The following is a 22,700-nucleotide window of genomic DNA, read 5'->3' as shown; positions in this document are numbered from 1 at the left end:
AAGATCATGTCAGACATGTTGAAACAATGTGTAAGAAGGTGGTGCATCTTATGCGCTCGGTCTCTGGTTATGAATCTGGTGCTGACTGACCATCGTTGATGGATATTTATAGAGCTCTGATCAGGACGACAATTGATTACGGGTGTATAGTTTATGGAACAGCGGCAAAGACTTGGCTTCAGAGGCTGGACAGAATCCAGTATATATCTTTAAGGATATGTATTGGTGAATTTAAATCAACATCTATATGTGCCTTACTAGTGGAAGCAGGTGAGATGCCTTTGGATATACGGTGTAAAAAAAATATCATTAGCTTATTGGGTTAGGCTGAAAGAATGTGAGGTTGAGCATTCCACTGCTACTGTTCTAGATGACTGTTGGGAATATACTGGTAATATAGTGGTTTTGGTTGGACAGTAGGAAAGCTTGCTGATGAGAGTGGTTTGAGGGAGTTGGAGGTTGGCCCTTCTGTGGTGATAAGGGAGTTTCCTCCATGGTTACTCCCAGATCCTGTTGTTTATCTAACCTTGGCAGAGAAAAGGAAAGATTGGTCAGAAGTCAGTGATATAGAGAAACTGGTTGACAATTATTTTGGTAGAAGTTTTTATGTTTTTTTACCGCTTTTCACAGATGGATCCAAGAACACAGATAGTGGGTGCACAGGAGCAGGCTTTTATGTTCCTGAATTGTATGTACAGATATGTAGAAGACTAACAGCTATACTCAGTATAACAGCTATATAACAGCTATCTATACTCAGTATACTCATTTGAACTGTTGGGGATAGTAGTTGCCCTCCAGTGGGTGGAGGACATACAACCTGTTAGAATTATAGTATGCTCAGATTCTCTGTCTGTATTGAATAGCTTTTCATCTGGTAAATCTAATAGCAGGGACTTACTATTGGAGGTATTAATGTTGTTATAGAGATTTCAGAGACTGGGTGTAGAAGTGAGATTCTGCTGGGTCCCAGCACGTTCGGGTGTGGAAGGGAATGAAATCGTTGACCAGTTAGCCAAAATAGCTTTAAACTTCTGTTCAAAGTTAGTATGGCTCTTTTCTGAGTTAGGTAGGAGGATTTAGAAATGTTGTAAAACGTGATTGACCATACACTCCAACACAGGAGGTGGCGGCATGCACCTCTAACGTTTGTTTGCGGACCGCCATTATATCATAGAAGAACAAGCTCGCCGCGCTCCCGACAGTAGTAATTTGCGCGGCCCGTTTGCCGCTAACGGAGCTGGCTAGCTGAAAGGACTCGGAATTCTGTTGTCGGTGACACAAATCCAAGTCCATCTGTGGTTGTAAACAGACTGGACGGTGCAGTATTGAGGCGGCGAGCCCTTGGTCGAGAGTCTACATGCTAAATATGTGGAAAGTCCGAGAACTGGTGGATAAAGCGTGAGTATTCTTGCAGTTATCGTGTTGACGTTTTGTTGCAAGGCCCGTTTATGTTAAGGACAAGTGAATCACTGATCTCGTGACGTCACGCTGTTTTCTCAGCTGATGGCTCATTATGGGTAACGTTACTGTTTCAGCCTTGTGTACAACATGAAATAACGTTAAATCATGTATTCTCCTCTGATCTTTTTGCTAATGTCCATTCTAAGTATACATGCAAAGTAGCATCCCCATCCCCCTCTTCCAGGCTGCTAACTCAGGAAAGTAACGTTAGCTGATGATGTATGGTTAATGCTAACGCGTTAGTTAGTCTCATTCCGTGTCTCTGAATCGGTCCCTTTGATGTCCACTATCATCCATTTCCTGCTAACAATATTTGTTTTACATGGCTAGATGATTTCTTACTCAATTACAAAATTATAATGCAAGGCCCTCGCTCACTGCCACCTAACATTAGCTAGTTAGAAATCTTACAAAACGGGCAAATTTAGCGTAACATGAGCTAATTAGCTAGCATAGCTAAGCTAGCCACAATGACAGTCAAGACCTTTTCGTTTCATTGTGTCCATAACATTACCCACTATGGAAGTTAAACTTCATGACCATTCTATTGTTTTATAGTTAAAACGTTTTATACGACCACAATTACTGGCTAGTTAGTTAACTAGTTAGGTAGCTAGTTAGTTAATTATCTAAGCCAGCAGCAGCTAACATGTATTTGTCTGTGCACTAACCTACTGTATTGTAGCCAGCTGCCGGTTAGCTTCAGGAGGGCTTTGCAGCAGAGCCTAAGAGCTGTATGCCGAATAGGGTAAACAGGCTCCTCATGCCTCTCATCAAACACTTTGACTGAAAGTGCACCTGAACCACAAGGAATGCAACACAGCACCAACATAATCTCTTAGCTAACGTCTCACTGGGGGGCATTTTCTTTATAGCTAGTTGACATGAGCTAAATTAGACTAGTATTCCACCAGCAGCACAAACGATGTCACCCTCATATGGTAATGAGGAAACCTTAAATAAAAGGTATTGCATTTGAATCAATGGTCACTTCTATTGTGCCAACAAGAAAATACAGGAAGTAATTTATGAAAACAAATGAAAAAGTATCGGTTTTAAAAACATTTTTTTCAGACCATACTAATGAAAAAGGTATGTTGACACTGGTATGTTGAGATTATTGGGCTGTTGAGAGAACTAACTATTCTACCTGTTTTAGCAAAAGTGGGGCATGAAATACGCAGTAGGGTCTCCACAAACCAAATATGGTTCATTTTTGTGTTGCATGGCCTGCTAGTGACTTTTCACTCTGCCCCTTCCATAGCCCCCAATGCAATACACTGTAATAGGCTGTACATGGGATACATATTGGCTTGTAGAGAGAACTTTTCTACCTGTGTTGAATATCAGTTGGAGATGCAAAACAGGTTTTTGGGGGGTGCTGAGTAGTATTTCTGTCTGTAATAAAGCTATTTTGTGTGGGAAAAACTCAATTCTGAGTGGCTGGGCCTGGCTCCCCCGTGGCTGGGCCTGGCTCCCCCGTGGCTGGGCCTGGCTCCCCAGTGGGGAGGGCATAGGCCCACCCACTGGGGAGCCAGGCCCACCCATGGTTGAACCCCTGCCCAGTAATGTGAATTCCCTAGATTAGGGCCTAATGAATTTCTTTCAATATACATTAGATTTACGTTTAGATTTTTTTTTTAAAGGGTCGACTATCTTTTTTTATTTTGTGTGTCTGTTGATTTCAGGACCATGGATAGTACCAGGTCATTTAAAGCAGTGTTTTTGGATATGTACGACACACAGGTCCCCCTCCAAAATTACAGATATTTGGTTAGTAGAGACCTAGCTTTGTTGCAAACCAGGTTTCCCATAAACAGAGGCCTGAGAAAGTTCCATGGCAGAAATCCGCTAAAGACGGGTTGGAGCCTGGTGAAATCACTGACGCCTTGCAACACGTCAAACCAATCAAATGTCCTGCTTGGGCAGAGTTTCAAAGGTGCTCACCAGATTAGTGTCATAGGAGCTACACTGCATGAGGACAAAATAAGCACGGGTGACAAAACATTTTAGAATGTTTGCAGCATGCTGGTTTTCACAGCATTTCTCTGTTATTTGGAGATTAGCTAAAGCTGCAGCAAGATGGGAGAAATGGTCTACAATGCTGACCATATTAATATTTGTAATGTTGTTTCTGAAGTGATATTTGGCGGTAAAGGCTAGCATGAGGGACAATAAGTAGCAAGACACAATGAGGCTAGTTATGAGAAAAGTTAACTAACCTTGTAAGATACCTAGGTATAACTAACTTGCTAGTAGTGCTGAGCGATTAGTGCTTTTTGAGGTTCGCTAGGTTTCGGGTTGATTATAAAAAATACATTCATTTCGGTTTTCGATTATTTGGGTTGAATGCTGTAACACAGAATAAAACAGTTAATAAAAGTCCCGTGATGGTAGTGACTGCCCATTACTGTTTATCACCTATTAACTATCATTTATTCACATTACTTTAATAAAATATTTCAGTTGTGTATATTACATTTGTTGTTATTTGATGACTTTATTATTTCATTCCAAGTCAACATCTCATCTCTATAGAGCTGCTGTTTGACAAATCACTATTTTGTCATTTTTTAAAAGTAAATAAGGCATACTTTTATGACTGCTGAATACCAACTATAAGTCACTTAGATCATGTGTTTTCAGGTAGAGAAAGCCCTGCAAAGCAACTGCTTTCAATCCCTCTTGCGAGTTCTCTCTTCGGTTCTGTCAACAAGGTCTCTGCGTCTGCTCCACACAGACTGAGACCGGACAAGTAAGCGGGCGCTCAATGTGATTATGATCATTGTAGTTAATTACCACATTTTCTGTGCTAAACTGTGTAGAATATTGGCCTGTTGGAAACTACAACTCCCTACTACATCTCACAATTCGGGCTTGATCTCAACAGAAACTGAGCATCGATCTCACAGAAAAAAAACAAACTAAATGGAATTCAAATAATTGAACCGACGTTCAATAATATATTTTTCAGTTAATCACTCAGAACAAATATTTTTTCAAGGCACTGTATCCCATGTACAGTGTATTGCATTGAGGGCTATAGAGTGGAGAACGAAGTGCTGCTGGATATGTACGCCAGTCCCCCTCCAAATCTAACCATATTTGGTTAGTAAAGACCCTATTGCGTATTTTTCACCCGACAACTTCTCTACAACTAGTAAGTATCCCCCATACAGTGTATTGTATCGCAGTGAATAGTGTGGGTGGAGTAAGGAGTCATCAGCACTCTGTATTAAACCTGTTGCCCATCACAAGTTAAATAAAAACAAGAGACCATTTAAATTTAGCAGACTATTGAGTAATTCCAATAACATAACTGTATTTTTAAAAATATATTTCTTTTAAATATAACCTACACATGAAGCTAGCTTTCAACATATGTGTAAACTTTCAAAATAAATGCTACTATAAATAATACAATGTTCAAAATAAAATGCATCAAATTATCTTTTAAACTTTTTTCTAGGTAGTTGCAATTTGGGTTGGGGGGTATACAGTTTTCATATTGGCATACTGTCCTTCTCATCGGGGGATTTACAGTATTACCGTCTTAGTACACATGGGGGTGGTAAAAATGCAACAACAAAAAAGCTCATTGCGTGTCTTATCAGATAGAATTTGCACAAAGTATTAGCAAATTTCAATACAAGCTGCTAGCTAAATATGCTAACGAGCGCAAACGAAAATAAACTATTTGCAAAGACCGGGAGGAGCAGACGGGCAAGAAGGGAGAGGAGAAAAAATAAACGCACAGAAATCAAGAACTCATCCAAAACGCTTTGACTTCTCAAACACGACAGAAAGCTAACACTATATGATGCCCGATCTCCTTATTAATTCAGTCACTTACATAGATACCTAGCAAGTTAAACCAAATACAAAGCTGGAATCACCAGCTCCTGCTTTCTCCTGTTGTGCTATTTACAAACAAACATGTAACTCGCTCAACTTTTCTGGGGAACTAAGCTTCATATTGTGACAGGTGAAATGAAGAACGCAATCTGCTTTTATCTCCTAACATATTGCACAAGTTGACTGCAGGTATTTAACTTAAATTGGCTACAAATATTCACATTTATTGAAAAACTTCAAATAGTTTTGACGTTATTGAAAAACCATCCCCTGGCTTTTTCCAAGTACCCCGGTATACCGCCCAAGCCTAGTTCTAATGCTGTGAAAAACAGTTGTACTGCACTAGTGCTAAGAAAATCGATAATCCCAACATTTAGCTTGTCTTTGCAGGGGCACTCTTATTTTGAAATGTGCTGCCAGCATAATATCCTGATGCTCGGAGAAAAGAAATCAAAATTAGTGTGTTGCACATGAGCTCATATGTCGGCTATGGACATTTTGTACTGCATGGTGCTTACCAGACATTATTTCAATTAATCGCTAGAGGGGTTTGAAGTTTGTATACCCTGGCAACACTTATTTAATCATTCCTGCGTCAGTATTGGAGAAGTTCAAATTGCTTAGTGCAACCGTTTATGTCAACACAGCTAGCTATGATCATGAGAAAAGCCTCTGTGGCACAAATATCTTGCATTGCAAGCCCTGCAGCTTAGTGCTTCAAGGTTGTGCAAGATGTTGTAAGGGTAGCTAAGTAACCACAAAGTATAAAATAGAAAGACATTTTGTCCTGAGGCATAGCCCACTTCTCATAGGAAAGAGCGTATTTGACCTCTGGGTTGAAATGTGCAGTCACTGTGGTCATTTGACTAATACAGTTTTGAAACCAAGTGGTGTGTTTCTAGCACTTCTCTCCCTATGCCAGCATAAAGTCATGGCAGTTCTTGTATCAACCCTGCATACAACCACTTTCTGCAGGATTACCTTTCTCATGCTTTTAAGTTAGGCTTAATATAGGGAGGGACTTAAATACCATCACTGGTCTAGCCATTCAGGACCTATTGAAAATAGCCTATTTATAATCTGCTGTGTTTTGATTTGAATCAAAAAGTTTATTTGCATGCAGAGTAGTTTCAAATCATGCATACACTTTAGTCATAAAGAATGCATGAAATGAGAATGCTGATGAGCAGTAGAAAGAGGTGAAGGATATGAATGGCGTATTCTGATGCAAAACTTCGCCCACCTCCCCAATGAATGGTGCTCTGATGTCACTGTGACCTCTGATCTTCAATTATGTGCTTGTTGAGATGGAGGTTTGTAAGGTGCAAAGCCAGGCTAGACTCCATGTAGGTAGACAAGATACTGCCTCCATTGTCTGACTGAATGCACTCATCCTTGATTCCAAACAGAAGGTTTGTAAAGGAAGAGGTTTCTTTCATTGTGCAAACAGACAAACGAGCCCAGTAATTGAAAAGTGTCCTTTCTGGCTTCTTGTCTCCTCATTTTGAAAGGAACTCCATGGTTTTATGAAGGACTGTAAACATCAATTTACCGGAAAATGATTCCCTATAGACTTCAATGGTTTTAAAGCATTGGGCAAGTAACCGAAAGGCGGCTAGGTGAAAAATCTGTCTGTGCCCTTGAGCGAGGCGCTGAACCATAATTTATAAGTCGCTCTGGACAGTAGCGTCTGCTAAATGACTAAAATGTAACATTTAATGGAGGAAATGCTAGCTAGCTATATACATTTCAGCTGTCCTGCTAAAGGCTAGCCAGAGCCCTGATTAAAAATAAAAATGTTCTAAATGTATAATCCGCAAGCTAGCTCAGCTCCTAATTGCAGTGTTGGATAGATTGCTAGCTAACATGTTCCATCTATGAAAATAGCGACAATTATCTCACTTTATTTCAACTTATCCAATCTTTACCCGGCACTGGGCATCTGTAGCTAGCCCATCTGTAGCTAACATTAGCTAGCCCATCTGTAACACCCCTCAGCTAGCTGAGTTCTGTTTATTTAATTATTTTACATATTGTTTGAACACCAAATGGCCACAAGCTGCCTGCCAGTAGGTGGAAGCTAGCTGGATAACGAACTAGCTAACTAGATAGCCAATGCTATTGCTGAGGCAGGGATATCTTGCCAGCGCGCATTGGGTGACTGCAGCAGTCCTATAACGTTAGCAAGCAAAGACAACCCGTGTTTTCAATGTAGAAGCTGGCTTGGTAGCACACATTTCCTTAACTGATTCCGATGATGGCTCCATAGACTGCCATAAGTTAGCTGACCCAACTCAATGATGAAGGAAGTTCATCAGAAACTTTCTTCACCATAGAGTTGCGTTTTAGCGAGTTGCTGAGCTGGGGATATGGGGTTATCATAAATTGTACTAGCTAGCTAGCTACTTCTCTGTTCTGGCATAAACCATAGCCTACATGTCGACATGTAATCATTGAAATGTGAGATTTGTTTTCAACTGCTAGCCTGCTACCAGGTTTGGACTAGTTGCCTGCTTGCTTGCTAGTAGCTAATGTTATACACAGAAAATAACACTCACTTTAAAGGATGATATTTTTACTTGGCTGTGATCTGATATCATTCTACACTGAGTGTACAAAACATGCTCTTTCCATGAGACTGACAATGTGAATCCAAGTAAATGCTATGATCCTTTATTGATGTCACTTATTAAATCCACTTTAATCAGTGTAGATGAAGGGGAGGAGATGGGTTAACAAATGCTTTTTAAGCCTTGAGACAATGGGCAAGAATAAGGTACCCTGTTCAAAAAGTGCCTTTGAACAGGGTATGGTAGTAGATTTCATGTATGTATGTATGTATGTATGTATGTATGTATGTATGTATGTATGTATGTATGTATGTATGTATGTATGTATGTAATAATTACAACAATAGTGAATAAACACTTATTTTTAACTTAATATAATACATAAATAAAAATACATTTAGTCTCATATAAATAGTGAAACATGTTCAATTAGGTTTAAATAATGCAAAAACACTGTGTTGAAGAAAGTAAAAGTGCAATATGTGCCATCTAAAAAAGCTAATGTTTAAGTTCCTTTTTCAAAACATGAGAACATATGAAGGCTGGTGGTTCCATTTAACATGAGTCTTCAATATTCCCAGTTGAGAAGTTTTAGGTTGTGGTTATTATAATCAAATACAATTTTATTGGTCACATACACATGGTTAGCAGATGTTAATATGAGTGTAGCAAAATGCTTGTGGTTCTAGTTCCGACTGTGTAGTAATATCTAACAAGTAATCTAACAATTTCACAACTACCTTATACACACAAGTGTGAAGGAACGAATAAGAATATGTACACATATATGGATGAGAGATGGCCTTGAGGCAGAGGCAAAATGCAGTAGATGGTATAGAGTACAGTATATACATATGAGCTGAGTAATGTATGGTATGTAAACATTATATAAAGTGGCATTGTTTAAAGTGACTAGTGATGCATTTATTATATCCAATTTTTAATTATTAAAGTGGCTAGAGATTTGAGTCAGTATGTTGGCAGCAGCAACTTGTAATCGATGAACAGCATTCTTACATGGGTATTCCTCTTGTCCAGATGGGTTAGGGCAGTGTGATTGCGTCGTCTGTGGACCTATTGGGGCGGTAAGCAAATTGGAGTGGGTCTAGTGTCAGGTAGGGTGGAGGTGATATGATCCTTGACTAGTCTCTCAAAGCACTTCATGATGACGGACGTGCTACGGGGCGATAGTCATTAAGCTCAGTTACCTTAGCTTTCTTGGGAACAGCAACAATGGTGGCCCTCTTGAAGCATGTTGGAACAGCAGACTGGAATAGGGATTGATTGAATATGTCCGTAAACACACCAGCCAGCTGGTCTGCGCATGCTCTGAGGACGCGGCTAGGGATGCCGTCTGGGCCGGCAGCCTTGCGAGGGTTAACACTTTTGAATGTTTTACTCACGTTGGCTGTGGTGAAGGAGAGCCTGCAGGATTTGGTAGTGGGCTGTGTGAGTGGTACTGTATTGTCCTCAAAGCGAGCAAAGAAGTTTTTTAGTTTGTCTGGGATCAAGACGTCGGTGTCCGCGGCGGACACCGGTTTCCTTTTTGTAATCCGTTATTGACTGTAGACCCTGCCACATACGTCTCGTGTCTGAGCCGTTGAATTGTGAGTCTACTTTGTCTCTATACTGACGCTTAGCCTGTTTGATTGCCTTGCGGAGGGAATAGTTACACTCTTTGTATTCAGTCATGTTTCAGGTTGCCTTGCCATGATTAAAAGCAGTGGTTTTTGCTTTCAGTTTTGCGCAAATGCTGCCATCAATCCACGGTTTCTGGTTGGGGATGGTTTTAATGGTCACCATGGGTACAACATCACCGATGCACTTGCTAATAAACTCGCTCACCAAATCAGCGTATACATCAATGTTGTTGTCTGAGGCTATCCGGAACATATCCCAATCCATGTGATCGAAGCAATCTTGTGTGGAATCTGATTGTTCAGACCAGCGTTGAACAGACCAGAGAATGGGCCTTTCACTTTTTAGTTTCTGTCTATAGGCTGCTAGCAACAAAATGGCGTCGTGGTCAGATTTGCCGAAATGAGGGCGAGGGAAGGCTTTGTATGCTTCGCAGAAGTTATAGTAGCAATGATCCAGAATGCTGCCGGCCCGGGTCACACATTCGATATGCTGATAAAATTTAGATTAGCTTTGTTAAAATCCTCAGCTACAATAAATGCAGCCTCAGGATTTTTTGTGGTTTCCAGTTTACGTAGAGTTCAATGAAGTTCTTTCAGGGCCATCAAGGTGTCTGCTTGGGGGGGATATACTCATTATAATCGAAGATAATTCTCTTGGTAGATAATGTGGTCGGCATTTGATTGTAAGGAATTCTAGGTCAGGTGAACAAAAGGACTTGAGTTCCTGTATGTTATGATCACACCAAAACTCGTTAACCATAAGGCATACACACCCGTCCTTCTTCTTACCAGAGAGATGTTTGTTTCTGCCAGCGCGATTGCGTGAAGAAACCGGGTGGCTGTACCGACTCTGATAACGTATCACAAGTGAGCCATGTTTTCATGAAACAGAGAATGTTACAATCTCTGATGTCTCTCTGGACGGCAACCCTTGCTCAAATTTTGTCTACCTTGTTCTCAAGAGACTGAACATCGGTGAGTAGCATACTCAGGAGCGGTGAGCAATATGCCCGTCTACGCTGCCTGACCAGAAGACCGCCCCTTCTGCGGCGCCGTTGTTTTGGGTTGCCTACTGGGATCCGATCCATTGTCCTGGGTGGTGGTCCAGACGGAGGATCCACTTCGGGAAAGTCGTATTCCTGGTCGTAATGTTGGTAAATTGACGTTGCTCTTATATCCAATAGTTCTTCCCGGCTGTATGTAATAAGATTTCAGATTTCCTGGGGTAACTGTGTAAGAAATAATTTTAATGCTATCTTTATGTATTATCTTATGTATATCTAGCAACTTACCTTGGCTCCTTGCTGCACTCGCGTAACAGGTGGTCAGCCTGTTAGTCTCCTTGTGGAGTGCAATGTAATCGGTCATAATCGGCATCCAAAAATGCCGATTGCCGGTTAATCAGTCGACCTCTAGTATCAAGAATGGTCCACCTTTCAAAGGAGATCCAGCCAACTTGACACAATTGGAGTCAATATGGGTCAGCGTCCCTGTGAAACTCTTTCAACAACTTAGAGTCCAAGCCCCGAAGAATTGAGACTGTTCTGAGGGCAAAAGGGCATGTGCGATTCAATATTAGGAAGGTGTTCCTAATGTTTTGTACACTCAGTGTATATCGTCTATGAATAAGTGAACAGGAACAGGTTATCATTGCTCATTGTTTATTGCGAACCAACAGTGTTGGCACACTAACCTAACTTCCTGGCTCACTATGGCCGTCTGCTGGATTATTTTGGGATTACACAATGAAATATCACAGTGACATTGACAATGGTTCATAATATTGGAAAGTCAATTTTGCTGGTTCATTACAGTACTGTCAACTACACTGAAAAAAAATCTAAACTTAACATGTAAAGTGCTAGTCACATATTTAATGAGCTCAATAAAATATCCCCCAAATTTTCTCTACGCACAAAAAAAGCTTACTTCGCTCAAATTTTGTGCACACATTTCTTTACATCCCTGTTAGTGAGCATTTTGTCTTTTGTCGAGATAGGCCATACCTGACAGGTATGGCCTATCAAGAGGCTGATTAAACAGCATGATTGTTACACAGGTGCACCTTGTGCTGGGGACAATAAGAGGCCACTCTAAAATGTGCAGTTTTGAATGAACAATGACACATTTTATTTTAACTTAATATAATACATCAATAAAATCAATTTAGCCTCAAATAAATAATGAAACATGTTCAATTTGGTTTAAATAATGCAAAAACACAGTGTTGAAGAATAAAGTAAAAGTGCAATATGTGCCATGTAACAAAGCTAATGTTTATGTTCCTTGCTCAGAACATGAGAACATATATGAAATCTGGTGATTCAATATTCCCAGTTCTTCAATATTTCCAGTTCAGAAGTTGTAGTTATTATAGGAATTATGACGCGTCGACTATTACTCCCTATACCATTTGTATTTCATATACAGTTGAAGTCAGAAGTTCACATACACCTTAGCCAAATACACATACAACTCCGTTTTTCAAAATTCTTGACATTTAATCCTAGTAAAAATTCCCTATTTTAGGTCAGTTAGGATCACCACTTTATTTTAAGAATGTGAAATGTCAGAATAATAGTAGAGAGAATATATTTTTTCAGCTTTTATTTCTTTCATCACATTCCCAGTGGGTCAGAAGTTTACATACACTCAATTAGTATTTGGTAGCGTTGCCTTTAAATTGTTTAACATGGGTCAAATGTTTCGGGTAGCCTTCCACAAGCTTCCCACAATAAGTTGGGTGAATTTTGGCCAATTCCTCCTGACAGAGCTGGTGTAACTGAGTCAGGTTTGTAGGCCTCCTTGCTCGCACACTCTTTTTCAGTTCTTCCCACAAATTTTCTATAGGATTGAGGTCAGGGCTTTGTTATGGCCACTCCAATACCCAGACTTTGTTGTCCTTAAGCCATTTTGCCACAACTTTGGAAGTATGCTTGGGGTCATTGTCCATTTGGAAGACCCATTTGCGACCAAGCTTTAACTTCCTGACTGATGTCTTGAGATGTTACTTCAATATATACACATTATTTTCCTTCCTCATGCAGCCATCTATTTTGTGAAGTGCACCAGTCCCTCCTGCAGCAAAGCACCCCCACAACTTTGCTGCTGTTCTAGGATTGATTTGCACTTTTCACACCAAAGTGCGTTCATCTCTAGGAGACAAAATGTGTCTCCTTCCTGAGTGGTATGACGACTGCGTGGTTTCATGGTGTTTATGAACATGGTACCTTCAGGCATTTGGAAATTGCTCCCAAGGATGAACCAGGCGTTGCTGATTTCTTTAGATTTTCCATGATGTCAAGCAGAGAGGCACTGAGTTTGAAGGTAGGCCTTGAAATACATCCACAGGTACACCTCCTATTGACTCAAATTATGTCAATTAGCTTATCAGAAGCTTCTAAAGCCATGAGATCATTTTCTGGAATTTTCCAAGCTGTTTAAAGGCACAGTCAACTTAGTGTATGTAAACTTCTGACCCACTGGAGTTGTGATACAGTGAATTATAAGTGAAATAATCTGTCTGTAAACAATTGTTAGAAAAATGACAAAGTAGATGCCAAAACTATAGTTTGTTAACAAGAAATTTGTGGAGTGGTTGAAAAGGTTTTAATGACTCCAATAGAGGTCGACCGATTATGATTTTTCAACGCCGATACCGATTATTGGAGGACCAAAAAAGCCGATACCGATTAATTGGCTGATTTGTTTTATTTATTTGTCATAATGACAATTTCAACAATACTGAATGAACACTTATTTTAACTTAATATAATACATTTAAAAATTCAATTTAGCCTCAAATAAATAATGCAAAAACAAAGTGTTGGAGAAGAAAGTAAAAGTAAAAAGCAATACGTGCCATGTAAGAAAGCTAACGTTTAAGTTCCTTGTTTGCATGAGAACATATGGAATCTGGTGGTTCCTTTTAACATGAGTCTTCAATATTCACAGTAAATTAGTTTTAGGTTGTAGTTATTATAGGAATTATAGGACTATTTCCCTCTATACCATTTGTATTTCATTAACCTTTGACTATTGGATGTTCTTATAGGCACTTTAGTATTGCCAGTGTAACAGTATAGCTTCCGTCCCTTTCCTCGCTTGAACCAGGAACACAACGACAACAGCCACCCTCGAAGCAGCGTTACCCATGCAGAGCAAGGGGAACAACCACTCCAAGTCTGAGCGAGTGACGTTTGAAACGCTATTAGCGCACACCCTGCTAACTAGCTAGCCATTTCACATCGGTTACACCAGCCTCATCTCGGGAGTTGATAGGCTTGAAGTCATAAACAGCGCAATGCTTGACGCACAACAAAGAGCTGCTCGCAAACGCAGTAAAGGGCTGTTTGAATGAATGCTTACGAGCCTGCTGCTGCCTACCACCGTTCAGACTGCTCTATCAAATCATAGACTTAATTATAATAAACAAACAGAAATAAGAGCATTTGGTCATTAATATGGTCAAATCCGGAAACTATAATTTTGAAAACAAAACGTTTATTATTTCAGTGAAATACGGAACCATTCTGTATTTTGTCGAACAGGTGGCATCCATAAGTTAAAATATTGCTTACATTGCACAACTTTCAATGTTATGTCATAATTATGTAAAATTCTGGCAAATTAATTACGGTCTTTGTTAGGAAGAAACACAGTTCACAACGAGCCAGGCGACCCAAACTGTTGCTTATACAGTAACCTTGACTCTGCTTGCACTGAACGCAAGAGAAGTGACAATTTCCCTAGTTAATATTACCTGCTAATATGCAGGTTTAAAAAATATATATTTCTGTGTGTTGATTTTAAGAAAGGCATTGATGTTTGTGGTTAGGTTCATTTGTGCAACAAATGTGCTTTTTTTTGCGAATGCACTTTTGTTAAATCATCACCCGTTTGGCAAAGTTGAATTACGCTGTGATTCGATGATAAATTAACAGGCACCACATTGATTATTGACAAGCTAGTTAACCTAGTAATATCATCAACCATGTGTAGTTAACTAGTGATTATGTGAAGATTGATTGTTTTTTATAAGATAAGTTTAATGCTAGCTAGCAACTTACCTTGGCTCATTGCTGCCACAAGGTCCTTTTGACGCTGCACTCGCGTAACAGCTGGTCAGCCTGCCACGCAGTTTCCTCATGGATTGCAATGTCATTGTCCAAAAAGGCCTATTTCCTGATTGTTATGAAAACTTGAAATCGGCCCTAATTAATCGGTCGACCTCTAGTATCAAGAATGGTCCACGTTTCAAAGGACGACCTCTAGTCTCAAGTTTTTAGGGAGCGTTCAATTGGCATGCTGACTGCAGGAATGTCCACCAGAGCTGTTGTTAATTTCTCTAAATACTGAACAGAACCATTAACATAACTTTCTCCAGCCAGGAAACAAATGTGCTTGCTATTGTTACATAACAATAATTTATTCTATAGCAGACAGAGGCTCCAGTCGAGTGCCTGTTTTATGGACAGAGCTTGCAGTCAAGTGACAGTAGTGGATGCTGCCTGAGATGAGAGGCTAGTCGATGGGTCATTGGGCCGTATAGCCTATACCTAGAGGTCATTCTGAGTACTCTGTGGCTGATCAATTATATCTGTCTGAGAATTAAGTTGAGACATTGATGGGAGGAACTTTGAGAGTGATCCTCTAGTATTTCTTTCTAGTTTTTTTTATTTTTCTTGTAGGTTATAATACAAAGGTATTCCATCTGTTATTGCGCAAGAGAAGTCATTTATTATTTGAATGATGACTTTGCTTCAAGGCCCACTCCAACTGTCTTTGTGAAGGCATGAGTCCTGTGTTCAGTATGACAAACCATGATATTGATGATATCATTGATTTGACTAACAATATCCCCTATGACGGCTTCTTCATGTCCTGGCTGTGTTTTTAGTTCTTTTGACTTTCTCTGCCAGTTAATGGACAGAAAGTCCCATCTAATGCAGTAAGATCAATATCATGGCGGGACTGATGGCTTTGTGTGGGGAGATCTCAGAAGGCGTCACTCTGTGGAGAATGAAAAATGTCAAACATTGCACTATTATGTGGAGAGATGTGATCTGTTGAAGGGAGCAGAGGAAACCTGCTCCTGAAGACATGAGAGAGAGGAGGGGAGTTTTGACAACTCTCGCTCTGATAAGATCTGAGGACTCGCAAACTCTTGCGAAGACAAACGTGAAGAAATGATCCGTCCATGTTTTCTTCCAACGCTTTTTGAGAAGTTCTTCAGCTTGCCCTTAGCTGGCCTCACTGTCTAGGCTGAACCATGTCATGACTGAGCCACCCTTTTAGCAAATGCAAATGATCCTTTTAGGCTACAGTAATGAACAGAACTTCAGTCCATCAGCCAACCTGCAAATACATTTTATCAGTAAATGATCTTCCTAGGCATGACTCCCAGCAGTACAGTATTCTATATCCTCCCAGCACACTGCAGTGTGATCAGCGCCACTTCTGTGTGAGTAGCTTCAGGAATAGACCTACTCCAGATCAACCGAGCTTGCAGGCTGCATCCCCCAGGGACTTTTCTCCCTGGCAAATGTCCTTGTCCGTCCAGTGCCTCTTGCTTCTAATGAGCGTCAGTGAGCGGAGCGCTCTCAACCTCCCTCCCTCCCTCGCTGCTGTTGTCCCCTGTGTCCCCTTCATTACTCTCACCACTATCTCCATTTGAAAACTGACCTCTAGAACCACTGTTCCTCAGAAGCAGCAGGTGATGTTTATCTTCTAGTGTAGGAGGAGGGAGAGAGGAGAGTGAGGACTGGAGCAACTAGAGGTTGTTTCATGTGCAGGGCTTTGGCTTTTCAGCAGTGGCCCGCTAGGCTGTGTTCTCCACTGCATGTGTAAATAAGCAGGCACATCCTGAGCAGAACAGACGCGGCAACGGCGGGCCTACTGAACAAAGAGGCCCAGGATGCAGAGAGTTGGAAGGGAAGCCTGGGCTCTGTCTGTTTCCTTCTCCCTTTCAGTCAGAGCCACTGCTCACCTTCTTTTGTCTCATCTTCAGCTGAATATTTTTCACACAGCGGGCCCTTCTGTCGGTGTGTGTGTTTTCTAGGCTGTTTGAAATGTAAGCACATCGCCGGTACGCTTGCCGTTCAGGCCATCTGCTTTTATAAACCGCTGTCATTCATTATTCAGTGGACTAGGATTTCCCTCATCTTGGAGCAGCTTTGCTGTGGAGAAGCTCTCGCTCTCTGTCACTCATGCTGGTGCATGGACACTGACTGTATAAATTCTCTCTGCGTTTGTTAATCCATCCACCATGAAGCACACATGCTTCATACACCTAAAGAAGTGTATTCCGTTTCATTGAATGTCCAGTTCTACCCAATGTTCTGTTTGGAACAAACCGGCTTGAGCTGTGGCCATTTGTTGATCTAGAGCAGAGTCCCCTTTTTGTAGGCCTGCGAATCAACCCCCCCCCCCCCCAAAAAAAGATAAATTAACTTCATCAGGGTCTCAACTTGCTGTTGAGAGTTAGAATAGTAGAATACACAAGGTGAAATTTCAACATTTGATTGTGCATCAGCAGTTTTGTCAGTCACTGACACACACATTTTTTTTAGATTGGTAATTTACAGTAGTCTAGCCAGCCGTATAAACTTGTAGTAATCATGGTCGAATTACTGACCAGAAGCCCCTATTGATCTTTCACTCAGATATATTAAAAACTGCAAACATTTCTCTCCGCCTTATGGCAAAATATGTAGAATTCCAGCAAACTTGCGTTTGAACTCAAAAGCTAAAATGTTCTGCAACAAAAATTCACCTAGAGCCCCCAAAAGGCTAACTGCAGCTCTAACTGCATGTGTGGGTATGGATGTCGGTACACAGACCCGCGAGCCACTGCGGCTGCCACTGCGGCTCCACATGATGAGTTCAGATTTTTTGTGGCCCCCACCCCTTCAAAGTTGGACATCCCTGATCTAGAGTCTCTGTGTAGCCTATGGGTGATCGGTTGGCCGTTATCTCAGGCTTCAAGTTTGTTTATTCGTCAAATACATATGATATACATTTGAGTACAGTGCAATGAAATGCTTACTTGCAGACTTGATATAATTGGCTCGTTCATCTCTCTCGTCTCGTCATTCTTTCCCCAGCTCTATTCCATTGTCCTCCCATCTGTCACTGAGCACTTTACCCTTGACCTCCTAAGGATCTGAGCACCCGTCTGTGGCAAAGCCCTGGCTAAACCCAGCCAGCAGCCAGCTTTTGACTAGCCTAATCAGACCAGTGGTCACTTAAGGCGTCAGCTAGCCGAACCGAAGGAGTGTGCTCGCATACTCCCTTCAAAGACCTCCGCTTAAAAATGTTTGAAAAAAGCTTCAATAGTTCTGATTGTCCATTTTGAGACACTGCAACCAGTATTCACTTCCTAAAAAGTCAGAATTAATCTATGATAATTTAAGAAATCTGTCATTACCTTACCTGTTTTTGCCAAAGAGATCTAAGCCCCGCAATTTTAAATCTAACTAAGATGTTTGGTACAGTACTTTTCAATTAAACAATGTGCATGAAAATGGGTTATCTCTTGTTGAATGACTACAGACTTTATTGAAGAATCCCTACTGTTGACCAACCGCTGACGAAGCGGCTTAGACTTTGAACTTTGGCTTGCCTCCAGAAAATATATTGTGTGCCCGAACAGCCCAAAAAGAACTAACCGAAGTCCAAAACAAACAAACAACTTCACAAAATGTTGTCATAATATATGCACAAACTCATGCAGACTCCTTTAGGGCCACCTCCACTACTCTAGACCCCCGGTAGGTTACTGTGTGCAAACAAATGTAGGCAAATAGACTGAGTGTGAAATAGGTTGAATAGGGAGGGGAATTGTAAATATGCTTTTCCATGTAGTGTTGTGGATTGTCCGATCTCTTCGCTAGGCTGATATTAGGGTCAGGAATTAAGTCAATCTCCCTTCCTATCGATAGGGCTCTAGAGCCATAAAATGTGATCTTTTTTATTTTTTTTGCCATCAGCAACATGTGGGAGAGCTTGGCATGTGTTGTGAACCTGAACTAATCTGTGAACCTGCGTTTCTGGATTTAATAAACCCTCTTGGATGTTATTAGTTTATTCTAAACCAGAGTAAATTGATCCATCTCAAGTCCTCTGCCAAATCCAGGGATCCGTTCCAAAAGCTGGTTTAATCACAGATTTCCTTTTGCTGCGAGTTGCAGAAAGAAACATGTCGGCTTAGGGTTGTGCACAGTGCACATGTAGGCTGCATTTCCTGCCCTGTGAGAACAGGTGTTCAAACGTCAATCTCTCAGACCTGACCAAGTTTCTGTTCCTCTAACTCTTCCATCATCCATGTCCCAATCTGTGGTAATGGCTTCCGGTGCTGCGTACCTGGCTCTCCACTCAACCTGCTCCCTCCCTGTGCAGGTGTGTCTTTGGAATTTATTGAGTGTGGGAGTGAAGGAAGTGTCTGTTTTCTGTCTAAATGACAGTAGGGATGATTAGTAAAAGTGCTGGCTATGATTAGTAAAAGTGCTGGCAGCTGCAGGGGAAGGAAGAGTCTGTTGGGCCATGGGGAGAATCTCAATTGCATACTCCTTGCCGCCTCAAAACCCCTTGGATGAGAAAGCCAGAGGTCCCTCCCATCTGGCCTTCTCCTCCAATGGGTTTTGAGTAGGAGGCAAATCGAGAGGATGCGAGCAGAATGGCATTGAGATTCTCCAGAGTCTTGACTCCTCTGTCCTTTTCACACATCTGCCTGGTCAGGGATGACCGAAGAAGGGTTAGCGCAGCGTGTCCCAAACTAGGGGTCGAGGACCCCATGTCGGTTTGCCTGATTTTGAAAATAATGTAGTGAAAAACCTAAATAAAATAAATACAATTGTGCTTGGTTCATAGAACCGGGGTTAGTCAGTAACGGTTGTAATAAACAGAGCGCTTTTGTTTTCTTTCTACAGGTGAGGCTCTTATCTTTTTTGATCCTTTTAAGCTACAAAATATTATGACCCCTTCACTGAAAGATAACTCTGTCTACCTCTACAATGCCCACAAACGGTGCAGGACTCATTAGAGCAGAGTGGAAGAGACCAGGCAATAAATCAGACTGGGGAGGGGGTGGGGGGGGGGGCATATTCATCAATGATGTTCTTTTCTACACAGATCATCCAAAATTATTGCCGGATATTCTTCTATTCTTCCCAATATCTTTCTGATGCATTTCAGTCACTTCAAACTAGAGGTCGGCCGATTATGATTTTTCAACGCCGATACCGATTATTGGAGGACCAAAAAAAGCCGATGCCGATAAAAATATATATATATATATATATATGTATGTAAAAAGTTTTAGTTTGTAGTTATTATAGGAATTATATGACTATTTCTCTCTATACGATATATTTCATATACCTTTGACTATTGGATGTTCTTATAGGCACTTTAGTATTGCCAGTGTAACAGTATAGCTTCCGTCCCTCTCCTCGCTCCTACCTGGGCTCAAACCAGGAACAACAGCCACCCTCGAAGCAGCGTTACCCATCGCTCCACAAAAGCCGCGGCCCTTGCAGAGCAAGGGGAACAACCACTCCAAGTCTGAGTGAGTGACGTTTGAAACGCTATTAGCGCGCACCCCGCTAACTAGCTAGCCATTTCACATCGGTTACACCAGCCTAATCTCGGGAGTTGATAGGCTTGAAGTCATAAACGGCTCAATTCTTGAAGCACAGTGATGAGCTGCTGGCAAAACGTACAAAAGTGCTGTTTGAATGAATGCTTACGAGCCTGCTGGTGCCTACCATCGCTCAGTCAGACTGCTCTATCAAATCATAGACTTAATTATAACATAATAACACAGACATACGAGCCATAGGTCATTAATATGGTCGAATCCGGAAACTATTATCTCGAAAACAAGACGTTTATTCATTCAGTGAAATACTGAACCGTTCCGTATTTTATCTAACGGGTGGCATCCATAAGTCTAAATATTCCTGTTACATTACGCAACCTTCAATGTTATAATTATGTAAAATTCTGGCAAATTAGGTGGCCCAAACTGTTGCATTTACACTGACTCTGCGTGCAATGAACGCAAGAGAAGTGACACAATTTCACCTGGTTAATATTGTCTGCTAACCTGGATTTCTTTTAGCTAAATATGCAGGTTTAAAAAATATATACTTTGGTGTATTGATTTTAAGAAAGACATTGATGTTTATGTTTAGGGACAGTTGTGCAACGATTGTGCTTTTTTCGCAAATATACTTTTGTTCAATCATCCCCCGTTTGGCGAAGTTGGCTGTCTTTGTTAAGAAGAAATAGTCTTCACAGTTCGCAATGAGTCATGTTAGCAGGCAATATTAACTAAATATGCAGGTTTAAAAATATATACTTGTGTATTGATTTTAAGAAAGGCATTGATATTTATGGTTAGGTACACATTGGAGCAAGACGGTCCTTTTTCGCGAATCGATTATATGCAACGCAGGACACGCTAGATAAACTAGTAATATCATCAACCATGTGTAACCATGTGTAACTAGTGATTATTATTGATTGTTTTTTATAAGATAGGTTTAATGCTAGCTAGCAACTTACCTTTGCTTCTTACTGCATTTGCGTAACAGGCAGTCTCCTCGTGGAGTGCAATGTAATCAGGTGGTTAGAGCATTGAACTAGTTAACTGTAAGGTTGCAAGATTGAATCCCCGAGCTGATAAGGGAAAAATCTGTCATTCTGCCCCTGAACAAGGCAGTTAACCCACCGTTCCTAGGCCGTCATTGAAAATAAGAATGTGTTCTTAACTGACTTGCCTAGTTAAATAAAGGATAAACAAAGGTCTTAACAAATCGGAAATCTGTATTTTTTTTATGAAAACTTGAAATCGGCCCTAATTAATTGGCCATTCCGATTAATCGGTCGACCTCTACTTCAAACCATGCTTCCTTCAGATTGAAGTAATGCTAGACTCATTTATAAGACTGTCATAGCCCCAATTGGGGGGGAAAAGTTATCATTGACTTTTGAATGCATCACTTTTTCCTCAAAATTGATATCAAAAGGGGGTTGCGGGCCAAACTCTTTTGGAACCCCAGGGTCAGCCTAATCATCCACACAGTCATGTTTGGTCCCTTCTTACTATGGCTGAACAGTCCCTACAGGGATCACAATCGGAATCACCTTTGTTCACCAAGTACATTAACATACACCCACAATTTGACCTGGTGAAATGGTGCTGACTGCAATAGACAAAATATAGGCCTAGGCGTACAATACCCATTTAATCCTGCAGTTTTCACGTGGGAATGTCCCTTGGCTATATACAATTAGGTAATGCCACAAGTGAATTCTTTCATTAATGAATAGTTGACCTGCCTTGTTGTTTCAGTTAACGTGTTGTCACCTCCATTGCAAGCGGAAGTTACCATGTTTACCTCGTTTTTTTAAGATGTAGAGCATCGCAGTGCTGTTTCCCTTCACCCTCACCTTCCATTAGTTGCATCAGGTGGGCCCCCTACTCACTCCCTCTCACATCTGACCCGGCTGAACTGTGGCAGGGGGTTAGAACGGCTGGTCCCTAGGTGTGATCTCAGTCACTAAAATAACATTGCATCACATTTTATCACTCTCACGGATCTTCCATCAGCGGATGGAATGTCATCTGGGTGTACAAAACATTAGGAACACCTGCTCTTTCCATGACAGGCTGACCAGGAGAAAGCTACGATCCTTTATTGATGTCACTTGTTAAATCCACTTCAAACATTGTAGATGAAGGGGAGGAGACATGTTAAAGGAGGATTTTTGAGGAGAGACAAGGAGACAATTGAGACGCAGATTGCGTTTGTGTGTTTTGAGGGTGAATGGGCAAGACAAAATATTAAAGTGCCTTTGAAAGGGTTATGGTGCCAGGTGCACCGGTTTGAGTGCATCAAGAACTGCAACGCTGCTGGGTTTTTCACACTCAACAGTTTCCTGTGTATCAAGAATTGTCCACCTCCCAAAGGACATCTGGCCAACTTTGATAGAACTGTGGAAAGCATTGGAGTCAACATGAGCCAGTCCAATCCCTGTGGAACTATTTTGACACCTTGTAGAGTTCATGAATGAGTCCTGTTGTCAGCTGGTACATATTTCATTAATCTGAGTGGTTATGGGTGTCTATTTGAGTTGTCATAATAATCCGGTCAAGCTGCTTCTC

General features: G+C 41.0%; 1 protein-coding gene across 4 annotated transcripts in view; it reads left to right on the top strand.

The window, feature by feature from the left end:
• Positions 1–512: 512 nt before the first annotated feature.
• The window catches only part of LOC110537787 (clathrin interactor 1), a 38,106-nt gene continuing 15,918 nt past the window's right edge, over positions 513–22,700 (top strand). For 2 of the 4 annotated variants that reach the window (XM_036937807.2, XM_021624174.3), the window contains exon 1: positions 513–1,401. In XM_036937807.2, coding sequence (XP_036793702.2) covers positions 1,361–1,401 — 41 coding nt within the window. In that variant the 5' untranslated portion in view covers positions 513–1,360. The remainder of the gene's footprint in view (positions 1,402–22,700) is intronic. The other 2 variants (XM_090192782.1, XM_036937808.2) reach the window with 1 other exon arrangement.

Source organism: Oncorhynchus mykiss, chromosome 12 (genome assembly GCF_057628025.1).
Source record: "Oncorhynchus mykiss isolate SJ-2025 chromosome 12, ASM5762802v1, whole genome shotgun sequence".
NCBI classification, from domain to species: domain Eukaryota; kingdom Metazoa; phylum Chordata; class Actinopteri; order Salmoniformes; family Salmonidae; genus Oncorhynchus; species Oncorhynchus mykiss.
The sequence above is the reverse complement of the archived record's forward strand: the minus strand, read 5'-3'. Positions and strand labels throughout refer to the sequence as shown.